The sequence below is a fragment of the Babylonia areolata genome, chromosome 14, assembly GCF_041734735.1.
Source record: "Babylonia areolata isolate BAREFJ2019XMU chromosome 14, ASM4173473v1, whole genome shotgun sequence".
In the NCBI taxonomy this organism is placed as follows: Eukaryota; Metazoa; Mollusca; class Gastropoda; order Neogastropoda; family Buccinidae; genus Babylonia; species Babylonia areolata.
In genome coordinates, this window is record NC_134889.1 from 11814119 (window position 1) to 11833887 (window position 19769).

At 42.9% G+C, this 19769-nt stretch overlaps 1 protein-coding gene across 1 annotated transcript; it reads left to right on the forward strand.

Annotated features, from left to right (window-relative positions):
• The first annotated feature begins 1317 nt into the window (after window positions 1-1317).
• LOC143289433 (uncharacterized) lies at window positions 1318-16966 on the forward strand. The gene is made up of 3 exons (XM_076598398.1): window positions 1318-1329; window positions 3001-3802; window positions 16833-16966. Exons 1-3 carry the CDS (start codon window positions 1318-1320, stop codon window positions 16964-16966), a joined length of 948 nt encoding a protein of 315 aa, XP_076454513.1.
• Window positions 16967-19769: the final 2803 nt, after the last annotated feature.

Sequence of the window (19769 nt, forward strand, 5' to 3'; positions counted from 1 at the left end):
TGGCAGGAAAACAAATACTCTTGAAAAACCCACTTTGGTAGGAAAACAAATACTCTTGAAAAACCCACTTTGGCAGGAAAACAAATACTCTTGAAAAACCCACTTTGGCAGGAAAACAAATACACTTTCGGGCGGAAAAGGGTGGCGCTCTCTTTTCTCTGGGAAAAGTAGCCCGAATTTCTTAGAGGGAAGAGTAATAGAATACAATACTTTTTGCGTAAATATTATTGAGATAATTATTTATCATTTCTAAAGATTTGCTGCTTATTGATATTAATGATTACGAGTTCTTGGGATTTAAAAAAGATGATAAATAAAACCATGTGGCCCAATTGGCTAGTTTTGTCTTGCTCCACGGTGTGCTTAGGAAGTGAGGGACACAATTACTTGGTGTGCTGGTGTTCATCACCTTATGTGTCCCTGCACATTCCGAAGTGCATTTATACAAGGACTTGATGAGAACATTTTATTTTAAGTTACAGTCGGCGCAAAATGAATGCAAGTTTCCTTGATATCAAATGCCATGCATAGTTGCAGTTGTTTAATAAATTATCTTCATCTTTCCAAAAAGCAGATGTTATTCTGCATGTAGCGAGCAAGTGTTTGTTTCCTTTAGTTTGACAAATGTAGATTTGTTGTCTTCAGTGATACATATAAATAGATTTTTATATTTGTTGCCAGTGTCATATGAACAACTTTGATTTGAAACTATATAAGTTTGCATTTCTTTATTGCTTTGAATAGTCTCTAACGTTTCATTGTTCCCTTTTCACAGCACATCGTCAAGTTGTTTGTTGTCACCAATAATGGTGCCAGGATAATGTTTTGACCCTTTCCTCACATTTAAGATTATGTCAACAGGTTTTTTTGTGTGTTTTATCACTCATTGCTACTCAGATCATTGTTACTTTTGAGGATGAGTCAACGATTATGGTTTGGTGATGAGCGCAGACCACATGCCACTGCCATGGAAATCAGGCGTGCACGCAGACACACGCCCAGTCTCCATCAGGAGGTGGTCAGTCCAGCTTTTTCCCGGGGCTCAACATTGACATCAGCATCCACATCAGTGGTGGGCAGATCGCCAATGTTCAGTCACACCCCGCCAGTCAAGGCACATGCCCCTGCCAACAGACAGCCAATCAACAGGTCTGCTACTTTCATGTGTGTTCCTTATTACTCTTCAAATCAGCGATACTACAATTTATTGGCAAAGCAGTTAGGAAGATGGAAAACTTTGTTGATATTGGTTTCTTAGCTCACCGTACAATACCATGTTGAATTAAGTATCACAAACTTTCAATTTCTTCTTCAAGAATGGAATCAAAGGTAAGTGTGTTTTGGCTGTGTTTTTGTTTACTGTTACATTTTGAATCAAGCTTATGTTAAGAAATGAATAAATCTTTCATCAGGTAGATGTACGTTTTGCTCTCTCTCTCTTTCTCTCTCTCTCTGAGAAAATGTTTACCTACTATCCCGTTTGAAATATGTTATCAATCCAGAAGCTTCCTCTTTCTTTTTCCATTCTCACATCATGTCTAGAAGTAATTATGTTACAAACGTGTGGGACAACTGCAGGGAAGTGCACATGAAAAAAACAGGATTCTGTACACAGACATGCTGTAATACCTCAATAGTGTTTTACGAAACACACGCAGTCATCAATATCAACTGCCAGCATCTCTTCCCTTGACTAAGCACCTAATATTGAATAAGTGTGTACCTATGCACGAATCGTATTCCGTAAATGTCCTACTTATCTACACCAAACCATTGTCTGCAATGAAATTCGCAACCATAACTCCCGATATGCGACACTTATTCTACCCAAGCCAAGAACAGACCTTTATAAATCGAGTTTAGCATACTCAGGCAGGCACTGCTGGAACAATCTCCCCAAACACCTCAAAGAACCCTTGGACAGTACATGCGTGCCGAAAGCCAGACCTGAAATCTGTTGTGTATTAGTCACATGTACTTAGTTTGCCCGTCAAATTCCGTGTGTTTGTGTTTACGTATGTGTGTGTGTACAACACGGTTTGCGTCCATTCACTGACAATCCTTACAAACTGCTCCAAAATGCGTCAATCAGTTTATAACGTATCACGCTATAGAATATTGTTTTTTTTAAGATCTGAGCTTGTTCTCCTTACAATGGACACATAAACAAACGAAATCAATTTCTAGTCTGATTTTATGTACTCACATTATTACAAACTGTAAACAATCCTCACCCAACCTCACATTTTCCCCCCTTCTTTTCTTACTGCTTTTGCATTGACATATTTTTGCATCTCCCTCTCTCTCTTTGTGTGTGTGTGGGGTGTGTGTGTGTGTGTGTGTGTGTGTGTGTGTGTGTGTGTGTGTGTGTGTCCCTTCCCCCATCTGTCCATATCCCTATTACCTGTCTCCTTATTTGCTATCTTTTCTATTTCTTACATTTGTGTTTTAAATCTTATCACTACTTTTCTGTGTTAATTTCACAAGAATCAATGTGTAGCATTCATGCTAAGATTTTGTTTTGTTGTTTTTCCCTCGGTGTGTGTGTGTGTGTTGGTGTGTGTATGAGTGTCTGTGTGTCTGTGTAGTGCGTTACTCCGGTTTCGGAAAGATGTGAGCGATGTTGTGTCTCAGTTTGACGCCGCGTTATCCTCGTATATTATACATGTATTGAGTATGACAACATTATGTGTGTGTATGTTAGAACAGCGGCAGATATTAAAGTCGGCCAGAATGCTAATATCTTCACCGTTGGAAAATAAAGATTCATTCATTCATTCATTCTGTCTCTCTCTGTCTCTCTCTCTCTCCCTTCCATATTCACTCATTTCCTTATTCACGCACAAGCACACAAATGCATTCACACACACACACACACACGCACGCACGCACACACGCACACACACACACACATGCAGACATATAAATATACATATATATATATACATTTACCGTCCCCTCCGCACATCCACGCATGAAGGCAGCTATTAACTGTTGCAGGCCAAGTCCAGCCCTCTTCCAACACACCCCACAGCCTCCATCACACCGTCACCCACTACCACCATCTCCCAAACCCCCACTATCACCATCCCCCCTGACACCACCAGAACCCCCACCTCTCCTACTACCACCAGAACCCAAAAACCTGCCGTTACACCCCAACGAGCAACAGCAGTAACAACCACGCCCCCGTCAGTGTCCACGAAGGTCTCCACTCTCACCATTCCCCCTGCTACCAGCACTACTCAGACGACGGCATCAACAAGTAATGCCAAGAAACCAGCCACTGCCCCCACAACAGCATCCACCAGCAAAAAGCCTGGTACGGCCACCATCCCTCCGGACACAACCACTCCGCCATCAAACACCACCACAACGACCAAGAAAGCAGTTACAGTTGCCGTCACCACTGCTGCTACAATAGTGATACCAACGAAGAAACCTACTGCCACAACAACAACGATAAAGACACCTACTGCCACAACAATAACAATGACAACAAAGAAACCAACTACCACAACAATTACAACGAAGAAACCTACTACCACAACAGCAGCAATGACAACGAAGAAACCTACTACCACAACAGCAGCAATGACAACGAAGAAACCTATTACCACGACATCTACAACGAAGAAACCAACGACTGTCACCACAACTGCCAGCGCCACCGCCACAATAACGCTAATGACGACTACGACGACTAAAAAACCCACCACTGTCACCATCCCTCCTGATTCCACCACCATCAGTTCCACGACGACAGCAACTTCCACGTCAGACAGGCCATCCACACCCAAACGTAAGTCAAACTGTCATAAAATATAACTTAAAAAAAAAAGAAAAAAAAGAAGGAAAAACAAGAGGCAAGGCCTTCAAGACTCACTTGTGACACGTGCTTTATCCAGGAAAGGAATCATGAGAAAAAAAATAAAGAGATTGAAAAACCCGTCCAAATGGGTTTTGTATCAAATATTGATAAGGTTTGGAAAAAGACCCACCAAAAACAAAACAAAACAAAAACAAAAAAACAAAACAAAAAAAAACAACCAGCCAACAACAAAAAACAAACAAAAAACCCCACACAACCCCCTCCCCCCCAAAAAAAAACAACAACAAACAAACACACAAACATCCAAACAAACAGGCATGCTAGCGGCATTGAACCAAGAATGTTCTGTTTGGAAGCAAATAGTCCTACCCACAACACGACAATGCATCTAACGTCACTCGACCAAATTTGATATTTACAGCTATGTTTTTAGTTTGTTTGTTTGTTTGTTTTTAGCCCGATACATATGTTTTTGCATGTAGGTCATGTTATATATATATATATATATATATATATATATATATATATATATATATATATATATATATATATATATATATATATATATCGATTAGTTTAGAAATTCTTTTAAATCGGTGGTAAGGGAGACGGCATTGAAATCGCCTCAGGCACACCGCAACATGTATTTGCACGAACCAGTCTACAACAGGGTGACCGAAACTAAAAGAAACGATCCGTAATTTTTTTTCTCTTTTTTTTGCAGAAAATAGCAATGTTAAGTTTACCACGGACACACAGACATACATACAGACACACACTTACACACACACGAGTGAACACTGTGTTATAACATATACTCACTTTATTTATACAAGTGAGTCAAAAAGGACAAAACTGGCCTTGGCCTTTTGCTTGAAAATATAACAGTTTTGATAACTGATGTCATATGTGTGAAACGTTATCTTAAAATAAAAAGATAAATCATGTTGAGTGTATTTTTTCTCAGTATATCATGAATGTATGAAAAAAGGGAGCATTCTGGTTTTTATCCCCTAAAGGATGAAGTTGCTATGGTACGCTTTTAATGACAACTGTTAAATACAGAAAGTGTTTTAATATGTTCAGTATGCTTGTTTGTATGCTTGTGACAATATAGAACAATGCTGAAGCCCGCTTGTCTGTTTTGTGTGACAACGTAAAACATGCTGATATTTTGCTTTCAGTTAGTGAAAACAATTTCAATTGTCTGTGTATTTTACTTACTATGTGGACACGCACGGTCAGGTCACTCATACCATTTCTTTGCAGACGATTCCCAGCTCCACAACTCTACTGTTCCCATGGATTTTGAACTCTTGTCTGTAGTTTGAAAAATTACATTGAGGATGTTGTCGAGTGGATGAGTGAGAACAAGCTGAAGATGAATGAGGAAAAAATTTAGCTAATTGTCATTGGCACCAAATCATGGATAAATCAGGTTACCTCTACCTCTATGTCCATCTCTGGCTGTGACATAGCTTTCTCCCTGTCTGTGAGAAACCTTGGCATCTACATAGATAAAACACTGTCTGTGAATGCACATGTCAAACACTGGCGCACTCTGTTCTATCAGCTACGTAGGTTAGGCAAAATTCGTTCTTTCCTTTCCTCTGCTGCTGCCAGCAAATTTGCTGTTTCCTTCATACTCTCTAGATTAGACTACTAGAACTCTCTTCTCGCTGGTCTCCCTGATAAGAAACTAAATAAACTTCAACGAATTCAGAATCATGCAGTCCGACTCGTATTCCGTAAACTCAGGCATGAAAATGTAACATCACTACTCAGAACACTTCACAGACAAAGCAAGAATTCAATACAAAGTAGATTGTCTCTGCTTTCAGTGTCTCTATCACAACACTATGCCACCGTATCTTTCAGATCTTCTCCGTCTATACCATCCATCTAAGTCGCTGCATTCAGTTGACGCCTCTCTGCTAACAGTTCCTCGGTACTCCCCTGAGACCTTTGGCAAAAAATATGTCTTTGTCCCCACAGTCTGAACTCCCTGCATCTGTCCCTCAGACAAACCCAGCATTTTAAAGGCGCACCTATTTTGACTTCACCTAGCATTGGGCATACAAATGAGTGTGAAAGCCCACGATTTCTCGTAGTCACAAGACTCAAAGTGAGAGAAATCATTGCGAGAAATCGTGGTCGTTCCCCTCCCACTCAAGACAACAACGACAATGTGTGAGAAATCGTGGGAAGTCCCCCTTACTTTTGTAAATTTTTTTTTTTTTTTTTTTTTTTGCATCGGAGTTGGTTTTTTGTTTTTTCCTAGTGCAAATCTGAGAGAAAAAGAAAAGAGAAAAAGGTGGGCGACAAGAACGACGATCATGATAATGACAGTGGCGTAAGTGAAGACATAAGCAGTTATGACACTGAAACACAACTATTTATTGATTTCACATAAGATGGATCACTGCAATGCTTCGACCTCGAATTAAACATCGGAAGTCAATAGCAAACAACGAAATTCAGAAATGTAATATAATATAATATAATATAATATAATATAATATAATACGATATGATATGACATGTAGTAGTAGTAGTAGTAGGCCTCCTTCGGTCATGGCTGACCATGGACAGAGTATATCCGACCTAATGTCTAATTGGACTGTCTGCTTGGACCATGCAGCGTCGCCTGTGACTGTAGAGACCCATGCGAGAGAGACAGTCTCTGTCGCAGCGGTCACATGTGTAAGCTGATGCTGGTTTGTTGGCTGCCGTCCCTTTTCTGCGAGCTCGCTTTTCTGCTGCAGCAGCTGACAGTTTGTCCTCACCAATCCGTAGCTGATTCTTGAGAGTGCTTCTCCATCTGTTGCGGTCATCTGCAAGGTCTTCCCAGGACTCAGTGTTGATCTCAAGTGCCTTCATGTCACGTTTGCTAACGTCTTTGTATCTCAGCTGTGCAGTTTGGTGGGGGGGTGGGGGTGGGGCAGCCGATCTTTCGAAGAGCCCTGAAAAGTCCGTCTCTGCTGACTAGGTCAAAGGCCTTGGTGAGGTCAATGAATGCGACATGCAGGGGCATCCTCTGCTCTCTACACTTCTCCTGGATTTGGCGAAGGGAGAAGATCATGTCTACCGTGGATCTCACTGCTCGGAAACCACACTGTGATTCCGGGTAAACGCGTTCGACCAGTTTTTGCAGGCGAATTAGGAGGACCCGAGTGTAGACTTTGCATACAATGCTGAGAAGTGAGATGCCTCTGTATTTGTTGCAGTCGCTCCTTTCACCCTTGTTTTTGTAGAGGGTGATAATCTTGGTGTCCCTCATGTCCTGCGGTACAGCTCCCTCTTTCCAGCACTGACAGAGGACTGTGTGTAGAGGATGCAGAAGAGCAGTCTTGCAGTGTTTAATGAGGTCTGAGGGAATTCCGTCACTGCCAGGTGCCTTACCTGATGTCAGGCTGTTAATGGCCTTGCTGAGTTCGTCCTCAGTTGGCTCAGCGTCAAGTTCTTCCATGACCGGCATGCACTTGATGGCATCGAGGGCTGAGTTGGGCATCATGTTTTCTGTGGAGTAGAGGTCGGAGTAGTGTTCTGCCCATCTCTCCATCTGCTGGCTGGGATCGTTGATTACTTCCCCAGTGGAGGATTTGAGGGGGGCAGTCTTGCTCTGTGTTGGTCCCAGTGCCTTCTTGATACCATCATACATCCCTCGGATGTTGCCTCTTTCAGCAGCGTTCTGTATCTCTTTGCTGAGCTCTGTCCAGTACTCATTTGCACATTGTCTGGCGTTAAACTGAACCTTACTCCTGGCGGCCCTGAGGATTTGCAGGTTCTCACTGGGTGACCGTTTGTACTCAGTTAGTGCAGCGCGCTTGGCCTCAATAATGGGAGTCATCTCTGATGATTTGGCCTCAAACCAGTCGTGGGACTTCGCGGTTTTCTTCTCAAAGGTGGCCATAGCAATGCGGTGCATGGTGTCTCGTAGCATTTCCCATCTTTCTGTGGCAGAGTCTCTGGGCTGCAATGCATCGAATTCTCTCTCAAAGGCCTCTGCGAACTGTTCTACAATGTCTGGCTGAGACATCTTTGCTGACGTCAATGCGAGAGTTCCCTTGTTTCTTTGAGCAGTGGAACTTCTTTGGTTGCAGTCTGATCTTGCAGCATACCAGAGAGTGGTCCGTGTAGCAGTCTGCGCTGTGGTAAGAGCGAGTGTGGAGAAGGTTTTGATGGCAGTTCGTCTTACTAGGATCAGATCCAGTTGGTGCCAATGTATTAAGCGCGGGTGCCTCCAGGAGACTTTGTGTTGGGGCTTCGTCTTGAAGGAGTTGGCGATGCACAGTTCATGGCAGGTACAAAACTCAAATAGTCGCTGACCATTCTCATTCATTTTCCCCACTCCAAAGGAACCGAGACAGGAGGGCCACGAATCGTTGTCTGCACCCACTTTGGCATCGAAGTCGCCCAGGAGAACAAGTTGTTCTGTCCTGGGGATGTTCCTTATGGTTGATGCGAGATTTTCGTAGAACTCATCCTTGGCGTCTGGAGAGACGGACAGTGTTGGAGCATATGCGCTGACGAGAGTGACATAGCCTTCGGAGGTGTTGAAGCGGAGAGTCAATAGTCGTTCTGAACCACCGCTGCCTGGTTCGATCATGTTCAGCAGGCTGTTCCTGACTGCAAAGCCTACTCCGTGCTCTCTTGGGACATCAGAGCTCTTTCCTTGCCAGAAGAAGGTGTAGTCCCTCTCCTTTAGTGTTCCCGAGTCAGCCAGCCGTGTTTCCTGCAGAGTGGCAATGTCCACATTTAGTCTCTTCAGCTCGCTGTTTATGACGGCCGTCTTTCTGGCGTCGCTGATGTCTTGCAGATCTTGGGAGGGCCCAGGCATCATTGTCCGGACAGTTTCATTGTTGATCCATTTCTTCAAGATTTCTTTTTGCCTGGTGCGGAAATTAACGACCTGCTTGTCGGATATTCTCCTAATCTTCATACACCCATAGAAGAAGGCAGGTCGTGGCGGGACAGCACCTAACTGGCTGGGGGCTGCCCAGCTTGGGCGGGCGGTAGCTGTCCAGTGGGACACGAGGGTCCCTCCCACCATCAGAAGCAACCCCTGGCGTCGGCTCTACGCCAACTGAGCGCTGACTTATAACCGGTAACTGTTGCTTCACGTGTTGTTCCGACGCTAGTGCTAGTAGCGAAGCTGGAGTGTCCTCTCCAGGTTTTAGGTGCAAGTTGCAAGGTGTTTGTGGATGGATGGACGGATATAAGCCCGGGCAATGTAATATGGAAGACAGGCTGTTGCCCATGCATCTTGTCCCCCCCTCTCCACCTCGCTGACAGATCCAAAGGAACAGCAAGGCTGTTACATTTTGGTGCCAACGCGGCCGCAGGTGCTGCCGGAAAGTGACAAAGTTTGCCATCTAACCGCCTTAGGGGCCCCACACCGGATTTTCTGTCAGGGTTTACTCCCTTAGCTAGGTGGCCGCAGGTAGCTCTCCAGAGCTGGCGCCCTTTGATGGGTCATTTAATTCCACCAGGGTATCTAGCCACCCTCCTCACCATCTTCCTGAGAGGACTGGTGGGGGTGCTGGTTTAGTCGCCAGCAATTCGACCCTGTGACAGGTAGTACTGGGATCCAGGTTAACAGTAGCAGATATATCTATCTGACCTGACCCATGACATGACATGATACGATATAATAATTCTAATATGACGTGAACCGAATCTTTCCTGGATGTTGGGAATAACATAAAAATGATTCAACTTTCTACATATATGTGATAGCAAAAAAGGTGCTTCGCAATGCTTTACACAGAGCGCTTGAAAACTGGACCAAATAGTTTTGGTGTTTGTTGTGATGCAACCGTTTCTGTCACATTTAATGGAATGTTCTTCATTTCATGCTTGCTCATTTGTTCATCTGTTTATGTCAGCATCCTTTCGCTTTCAAGATTGCACTAAAAATAGAAGACACTTAGAACATGAAACAGTGAAAGAAGACCAAATCAATCAGCCAAGTAAACAAACGTAAGGAAACACACACACACACACACACACACACACACACACACACACACATACACACACATACACACACACACACACACACATACACACACACACACACACACACACACACACACACACACACACACACACACACACACTCACTCACTCACTCACTCACTCGCTGACTGACATACACATACATTCACACTTCTTTAAACCACCATTGTGCCATTACCTTCGTCTATGATCATGGTCGTCGTTGTCGTTTACCCCATTTCTCGTTTCTTTTTCGTTCTCTCATTTTTCTCATAAATTTGCACTGGCAAAAGAGAAGAAACCGACTCTGATGAGAAAGGAAATGTTTTGGATAAAAAATAAAGGGGACTTCCCACGATTTCTCACATTTTTATCTCTCTAAGTGAGAGAAATCGTGCGATTGCGAGAAATCGAGGGCTTACAGAGTGCCTGTTTGTGAAAAGTAGTGTGTTGTGGGGAGAAAGCAGGGTGTGACTGCTTTTAAATTTTGCTTTTAGAATGTAGATTTTTTACTGTATTGTGACGTGTGTGCCCGGTGCGAAGAATTGGAAGTGAATTTTCAAGTTATTGTGATATGGTTTTTGTTTATTGTGTAATATCGAGAATAGTTTTAAGTATTGTGATAGGAGTTTTAAGTATTGTGATATGATATTGCATTATTTAGGCTTTTTCATGAGATATGTATGATGAGTGTGATGGCTGTGTGTGTGTGTGTGTGTGTGTGTGTGTGTGTGTGTGTGTGTGTGTGCATAAATTTGTGCTTGAATGTTTGGTTGGCTGTCTTTGCAAAGGGTTATGCACGTACGTTTTTCTTTTTGTTTCATTTTACTGTGTTTTTTGTTTTGGTGTTTCAATACATGTTTTAAACGTCGGTGTTTACATTACAGCACAATTGAGCATGTTTTACATGCAAATATGGAAGTGAAAAAAATAAAATAAAAAGAGAACATGATTAACAGTATAACTAGATGCAAGTTTGATTCGACTTAGAAGATGCCGTCTTGTGCCATTGATCATAGGGTGAGAACTGGTATTTTTACATGGACTTTGATCTGGCTGTTGTACAAAAAAGCAGCAAGCTTCACCAGACGTTTTAAGTATCGAGGCTGGTGTGTTTGTAGGCGAACCCTGACCTTTTCCCTTGCGTCTTTGGTACTGACATTGTTACTACTATGTGGTGACGTGGAGTCAAACCCGGGTCCAGTAGACTCCAATTTCCCTTCCTATCCTGGGCAGCAGATGATGGAGCGTTGTTTTCCGCAGCAACCTATGTCATGCGATGAGAAGCTAGACAGAATTCTGTTTATGAACATGAACTTTGAGCACCGCTTCCAGACTCTAGAGCAAAACCTGGCAACGAACTGCCAGCAGATCTTCCAGCAGTTACAGGCCATGGAGGGCTCCATCAGACGTAACGCAGACCAGCTGAACAACATGAGGATGAAGCAAGATGACCTGCAGACCAGAATGAAGATACTGGAGGATACAGTCGAGCGACGTGAGCAGTTGGACAGGCGTTCAAATCTTCTATTTCATGGACTGAAAGAAGTCGACGAAGCTAGTACTTTGCATGACTTTGTTGTGCAGCTGCTCAACCATCACTTTCCACAGAAGAAGTGGTGTGGCAGAGACATTGAAAGTGTTCATCGGCTTGGGAAGCAAACTGTTTCATCGAACTATCGTCCAGTGTTTGTTAAGTTCGTTAGGCAGTCTGACGTTATGGTGGTCATACGAGATAAGGATGGCAGAGAGTTGATGCGGAACAGCGAAGGTGTGCGTGTCGCCGCTGACCTGACGAAGCACCAAAGGGACACCATTGCAAATCACAGACGTGAAGGAAGACGTGCTTTCTACTTTAGTGGGAGGCTAGTTGTGCAGGACTCCCACACTGAAGCCCACCGTCTTCATTCATCCCGCGATCAACACAGAGGACAGCACTACATCACTGGTGACAACAGTAATAGCGACAGGAGACCTCAGCGTGAAGACCTGCGTTATGTGGATGGTGAGCAGCAGCAAGAACAGCACACTGCTCTTCACACACGTGGTGCCAGTAACCTGACCCAGTCAGTCCACAGTGGGAGGCAGGTTGAAGCACAGAGGACGGGCGAAACAGCAACAGCAACTCCCGCAGTGCCAGTGTCAACTGAACTGACTGAAGTAGCTGAAGCTATCAGTGACGGCAACCCGGAGAATATCCCCGATTCCCAGTCAGTCGCTGAATCTGATGACGTTGCAGCTGAAGGTGGGCCAAGCACTGACCGTGCCAGTGAGAGACACGATGATCCTCTGTGTCAAACGGACTGCTGGAGAAAGGGGAGTGACTCAGAGACGGGTGGCAGGCAGGATCCAGGCAACACTTTGAGGGCTCAGAGGCCGGCCGGGTTTGGACGAGGCTCACCACCCGCGACACCGACCCAGGATGTACCTAGCCCGGGTTCCAGCATGGGTAACCGTGGTCACGGAAGAGGACGTGGTCGCCGAAGTCCCAGTGACCTTGAGGCATCGCGAGTGGGGCAGGACTCGCCACGGATGACCCGGTCACAGTCCTTTGCCAAGCAGAGCAAGATAACGGACAAGTGGACCAGATCAAGCACTGCTGTCAGTGACATTGTATGTGAGCCCACAGTGAACAGTACAATCAGTAATGTAGTTAGCTGAGAGTCAGGCCAAAGCCCCGAAACAGATAATTTTTGTGATGATGATTTGGGGGTGAGCAATATTAAGGAAAGTGATTGTTCCCAAAAGTCTATTTCTTCATTATCCTTTTGTACCCCTAATGTAGAAGGTTTGTGGTCAATGTTAAATGAAATAGACATTGCATCTTGGATAGGCAAATATCATTTTGCTTTACTGGTTGAAACATTTACTGATTCAGTCCCCAAAACTCTATTCCCCACCCATGATATTTTTGTTTGCCCCGGCGTGAAAGTCTCAGACAGTATGCATGGTCGTCTGTGTGGTGGCATAGTAGTTCTGGTCAGAAAAGATTTGAGTAAATACGTAGAGCAAGTGCCTTTAGAGTTAGACAACATTATTGCCCTAAAAATTTCAAGCACATTGTTTTGTCTGGACAAGGACTGTGTATTTATTGGTGCGTACTTGCCACCTGAGAAGTCAAAATATTACGAAGATACTGATATCTATAATGGTGTAACGATGCTTGAAGATGAAGACTGCATGCTGGATATTAATAGTCGTTATGGTGAGGTACCCATTATTGTGTGTGGCGACCTTAATACAAGAACCGCTTCCAGGAATCCATGTATATCCAGTGATCCCATTGATGGCATATATGACATGGAAAATACGAATGAATGTGTTGATGACGACGCTGGTTACAGTGCGAGATCATCAAAGGATGACGTAATTAATCCATTTGGAAGATACCTGCTGAATGTATGTGATGAATTCCGCTTATCCATTGTCAATGGCCTTAAACAATTCAATTTTTCGAGTAATTTTACATATGTGTCCCCGAATGGTTGTAGTGTGATCGATGTTTTCGTCATTTCTCATTGTTTGCTGAGTAAGTGTAGGCAGTTCAAGATTTTACCTATGGTTGAATCCAAGCACGCAGCTGTCGAGTTGTCACTTTCATGTGCTCAGTTTCAGACTGATGCTGCTTCTGACAATCAGTCATCTTTTTCGTTTTCCAAATATAAATGGGACCCTGAGAAAAGTGATTCATATTGTGATGTCATGTGTTCAGACCATATCGCTGCTCTTATTGATGAAGCTTCACACTTGATTGAATGTGATATTGATCTTGCTCTTGAAAAATTTAATGAATGTTTTGAAGTTGCGGGCGAATGTATGTTGAAAACTGTTTCTGTCGGCGCTGAGAAGAGACGAGTTTGGTTTGACTTGGAATGCAGGCAAAGTAGAACGGTATTAAGACAACATTAATTTTTGAGAAAGGTTAACAGATCAAACAGAGAAGAAGTCAGACTGAATTACATACAAAAAAGACGTGAATATAAGGAGTTACTAAGACGAAAGAAACGGAATTATAAAGTCAATTTTATTCATGATTTACAAAATAATTTAAATGACTCAAAGAAATTTTGGAACACCATTCGTTCAGTCAGACCGCGCTCGTCTTGCCAGACCAGTATTTCAAAAGAGCAGAGGTTTAACCATTTTAAAGCTGTGTTTAGTTCTGACTCCACTGATGTGAATGAATCCATTGCTGAACCCGCTGTGATGTATGTTAGCGCACCATCTGATTTACTGAACTGTAGTATCTCCGAGTCTGAAATACGGATTGCGATCAGAGCTCTGAAAAGCAATAAAGCGGCAGGTCCTGATGGCATCATAGGCGAATTTTACAAAAAAAACAGTGTGGACTGCATTATGCCTTTTCTGGTTAAATACTTCAATCACATATTTACCATGGTTTGTTTCCTCAAGAATGGTCTCTTGCAGTCATGCAGCCCCTACACAAAAAAGGCGACGCAAATAATCCAGATAATTTTCGAGGCATTTCACTTTTGAATATATGTAGCAAGATATACAGTTTTGTTCTGAACAAACGTATCAGTAATTGGATTGATGTGCATGGTCTGATTGGGGAAGAGCAGGCGGGTTTTAGAGCAGAACACAGTACAACTGACCACGTGTTCACATTGTATGCCATGGTACAAAAGCAGTTGCTTAGACACAGAAAATTATATGTCGCGTTTATTGATTTTTAAAAAGCTTTTGATAGTGTTTCCAGGAGTAAATTATGGGTAATTTTAAAAAAGAATGGTTTAAATGGTAAAATACTGCAGGCTCTGAAAAGTATGTACGAAATAGTTAAAGCAAAAGTACGAGTTGGTGGTGATTTCACAGACAGTTTTATGTGCCCTCGTGGCCTCAAACAAGGTGAAGTATGTTCTCCATTACTTTTTTCTTTATTTATTAACGAATTGACCTCAGATGTGCTTGCGGGTGGCATGCATGGCATCCAGCTTTCTCCTGATTTTGTCCAGCTCTTGATCTTACTTTTTGCTGATGATGTAGCTCTACTATCCGATACCCCAATAGGTCTTCAAACTCAGCTGAATATATTGTATGACACAGCAAAGCGACTTGATTTAATTGTCATTTTAGAAAAATCTAATGTGGTGGTGTTTAGAAATGGTGGCTACCTTGGTGCGAACGAGAGATGGTTCTATGGAAATGAACTTTTGAAAATTGTAAATGTATATAAGTACTTAGGTATCTTTTTGTCAACCCGCCTTAGTTTTACAGCAACATTAGAAGATCTTGCAAGTCGTGCCAGAAAAGGAGTTGTTGCTATCATTAGAACACTTTGGGCGATTGGAGAACATTCCCCTGGTATCTTTTTTAAAATGTTTGACTGTCAGATACAACCTGTGTTGACATATGGAGCTGAAATATGGGGAGTTACAAAAAATCTTGAATTAATCGAAGGTGTACATCTTTTCGCTTTAAAAAAGTTTTTAGGCGTACATTCAAAAGCTCCTAGACATTTGGTTTATGGTGAAACTGGTAGATTTCCACTCTATGTGATGACTTATGTTAAATGTATTAAGTTTTGGTTACGTCTTCTAAAATTAAGCAATGATCGATTCCCCAAGAAAGCATACAATATGTTACTACATCTGCAAACACAAAATTATATCACATGGGCTTGTAGTATTAGAAATGTTTTGTACATGTACGGCTTTGGTTATGTGTGGGAGGCACAAGGTGTTGGTAATGAATGTGTGTTTATTCGTTGTTTTAAGCAACGGTTAATTGATTGTGCAAAGCAAAGTTGGCATTCCTCACTGCTGTCACGTGAATTCTATCGAGTGTATTCTGTTTACAACCAATCACTTACAACATCTCCATACTTACTGGTCGTGAAAAACTTTTTTGTACGCCGTCTACTTTCACGATTTCGAATGGGTATGTCAGATTTGAATTGTCGCTTTTTACAGTATAATCCTGTTCCTGGTGATAAGAGAATGTGTAGTTTTTGTCACACAGCCCTTGAAACAGAATATCACTTTCTTTTGGTTTGTCCAGTTTATCAGACTCCAAGAGAAGAACATTTACCTGCCAAATATAACAGAAATCCAACCTTGTTCAAATTTGCCGCTTTGATGTCCTGTGTGTCGGAATCTTTAGTTGCGAAGTTATCGTTTTTTGTATGCAAGGCTTTTGGCGTGAGAGCGGAGCTTTGGTACTTGGACACGAGTGGATGAATATAGGTATGCATTTTGTTACCCTGTGGCGTATACATCAACCCCCCCTCCCCCTTTTTTCCGATTCTTGCAATTTGTAATTATTTTTTTTGTAAGTTTTGTTAGCTTGTCAGCATTTCACTTAACCCAGATGGCTGGATCTGTGTGTTTAGCGCGCGAGCGTGCATGTGGGTGTGTATATGCGTGCGTGCATGTGTTTGAGGGAAGGAAGAGGAGAGAGAGAGAGATAATGAGAGAGAGAGAGAGAGAGAGAGAGAGAGAGAGCTTGCAAGTCACATGCGCATTGATATATTATTCACACTATTTGATTCATTATGTAATATTTTTGTTAGTGGCCCACTCCTTTGTTATGGGCCGGAGGCCTAACAAATAAACCATTGTCTTGTCTTGTCTAGATGCAAGTTTCTTTCTGTACAGTTTGTGAAGATGGTGACCACAGTCATTAGAAGATGGTGACCACAGTCACTATGACGATGACGACATAAACCAACGCCTGCAACTTTGACAAACGACAACGGTGATGATCAACACGAAGCCACAACGCCAGTGCGGTCGATTCCACTTTTTATATGAACACACAAGATGACAAGAGCTGTAACAATGGTCATGATGATTAAGAATGATGATGACACGGATTCAGATGATTATGGTAAAGATGGTAGTATTAACAGCGACAAACACGACGACCAAAATGTTAATGCAGATGAAATGACGGCGGCGATGACAAACAGGACGACATTTTAAATGGTAATATGACGATGATGAAGATGGTCATATGGATGGTTGTGTTGTTGTGACAGGGATACAGTGCTTCCAGTGTGACGACCCTCAATGCACCAGTCAACACCTGGTCACCTGCGGCAGCGGTCAGCACTACTGCATCAACACTGTCCATCAGAGAATCGACGGGACCAGAACGTTCGAGAAAACGTAATCCATCCGTCCGTCCACCCATCCATCCACCCACCCACCTATTTAACTGTCCGTCCATCCTCCATCTACCTACCAAAATATCCATTCGCCCATCCACCTCACCCCCCACACTCATCAGTCTGTCCAACCTATCTATTTATCCATCAGTTCATACACCCAAACACCCTTCCACTTACCCCCTCACCTCTACTTTTTATCCACCCACCCACCCATCCATCGGACCAGAATGTTTAAAAAAAAACAAAAAACAATAAAACAAACCGCAACCCAACTATTTATGCATTCGCCATAATCTGACGAAAGACAAAACGTATTTTACCCATCCATCCGCCCATCGTTAGTCGACCCATCCATTTCATCCTTTCTCTGAAGGCATCTTTTGTTTGTCAACAATATACCCGGCTTCTTGAAATAATGCTTTAAAATTTATTTTCTGTTGCTCTGCCTTTCCCCTTCTGTCATCACCTTTTTCGCTGTAGTAATTCCGAAACCTCCAAAGTCATAGTTTTGAGAAAAAACGAAAAAAACTGTACTGAAACTTTTGTGAATACAAAAACTGTAATGCTAATGCACCATTGTGTGGTTGATATTTGTTTTTCAAAACATGGTCTCAGTGGATTCTGATAGAATAGTCAGTTTTAGAAAACACATTGTGTTTTTTCAAAATGTCGAACTTACGAGGTTTTGCACAAAGAGAACAAACTGGGACATACCAAATACAGTGAAAGTATTAAATAGGAAAGTCATAGAAAGGTACCTAAAACAATTTATCTAAAATTCGAGGAAACCTGATTTAGTTTTTGACACCTTTTGATACAAGTCTCACGAAAAACATACAAAACGTTGCGTCTTGTCATCGCTATGAAATAAGAAAAAGCTGCAGACATTCTACTAGTCAAACCGTTAAGCTTGATCTCTCATAAAATTTTCTCAAATACAGGTTATCTGAAACCGATAGGCATTTTTGTTCATTGAAGAAATCTTGTAGTGAAAAACAAAAGATATTTTTTCACATTGAGAACAGAGTCATTTGACGATTAGTCAATAAGATTTTTCAGGGTGAATTTCTTGTGTGTTTTTATGTCAGAAATCATTATATACCTGTCTGCCATGTTTAGATTACGGTGCAAATGCAGGGGGGGGGGAGGGGAGGGGGCATACATATAGACAATTTTGCCTTCTTTGGGGCCCTCTTGATAACTTTTGGGAGTATATGTGCTTGAAACGGCACCGTATCCACATATTTTATCACACAGTTAATTTCTTTATGTGTACAGAAACAAATTAGAATGACCTATTCCATGAATGACATTAAAATTGGATTAGTGCCGTATCAGCTTGTCACGTGATCAAATTCTTTCGGTGTGCTGAAAATGCTCAAACGCCAGCAACCTGATTACTGGATGAAGGATTTCTTTATCAGCTTGAGGTAACTGTTGGCATAATTGGGCATTATTAGAATACATTCGTGTTATTATATGCAGTATTGCATTTAATCAGTCTAATTTACATGGAATGTCCCAGCCGATCGCAAGGGCCACGATGTAAGTGAAGTGGGGTGTTTTTTCTTTCCTTTTCCAATGCATTTTTATGAAAGAAATCACGCTTACAGGGGTTTATTTGTGGTTTGAATGAAGGGGGAGTAGAAAATCATATACTGGTCGCTTTTCCTTCTTAAAAGTAGATAGATGAAGTCTGGGGTATACCTGGTTGCAACGCCACAGTACCAGAATAATGAACATCTCGGTGTCGCCTGGTGGGTAAAAAGTGGAGATTTTACGATCTCCCAGGTCAAATTTTGTGCAGACCTGCCAGTGCCTGAACCCCCTTCGTGTGTATACGCACGCAGAAGATCAAATACGCACGTTAAATATCCTGTAATCCATGTCAGTGTTAGGTGGGTTAGGGAAACAAGGTCATACAGGTCAGGTCAGGTCATTAGATCTGCTACTGGTAACCTGTAATCCAGTACAACCTGTTCATGGTCGGGTTGCCAGCGACTAAACCGGCACTGCTCCCTTCCAGGACTGGTGAGGCGGGTGGCTAGACACCCTTATGGAATTAAAAACGAGATCCATAAAAGGGCGTCGGCTCAAGAGAGCCACGGACGGCCATCTAGCTCCACCGTGCTGTGTGCATGCCACACGCAGTTGGCCCCAGGGGTGTGTCTACCCATGCATGCGAAGTCTGGATCCGGTAGAATCTGCGGAAGAAACCTATTGGTTCAACGGAGAGGAAGGCGATTACAGCAACGCACTGTGGAGTGCAGAGAGCAAGATGAGACACCGAAAGGATATCTTGGTCATCCACTGCATCTGTGCTCATCCTCCAGTCGTCTCGACTTAGTCTTGCCACTGGAAATTGGTGGACCTGGACGAGAGAGTGAGGTCGACGTTGCGCAACTCCTCTTCACTTTAAACAAACTCATCGCGCAAGTCATCAGTCATCTTTAATGACCTTTCATCCTTCATCATTTCATCACCCCCAAGTCCTGTGGCGACAGGCGAGCGACGAAACGACAGGTGTGGGTACACTGGCAGTCGCAGCCGCAGACCTGCACGCAGGCGGCTCAAGCCATAGGGTCGTTCTTCATCGACAGGAGCAGCGATGGAGCTCGGCAGCCGTCTGAGCGTCTGAGCAGCCCTCTTTAGGAATGCACTGCTCACCTCCCTGGCATGAGGAAGGGGCTAGAAATGGTGCCCTAAAAATTGCCTGCTCCATATCACCCTGGCCAGCATACCGCGGCTGGCGGGGACCCTACATCAGCGGTCGAAACAAAGAGAAAGAAAAGAAAAAAACAAGGA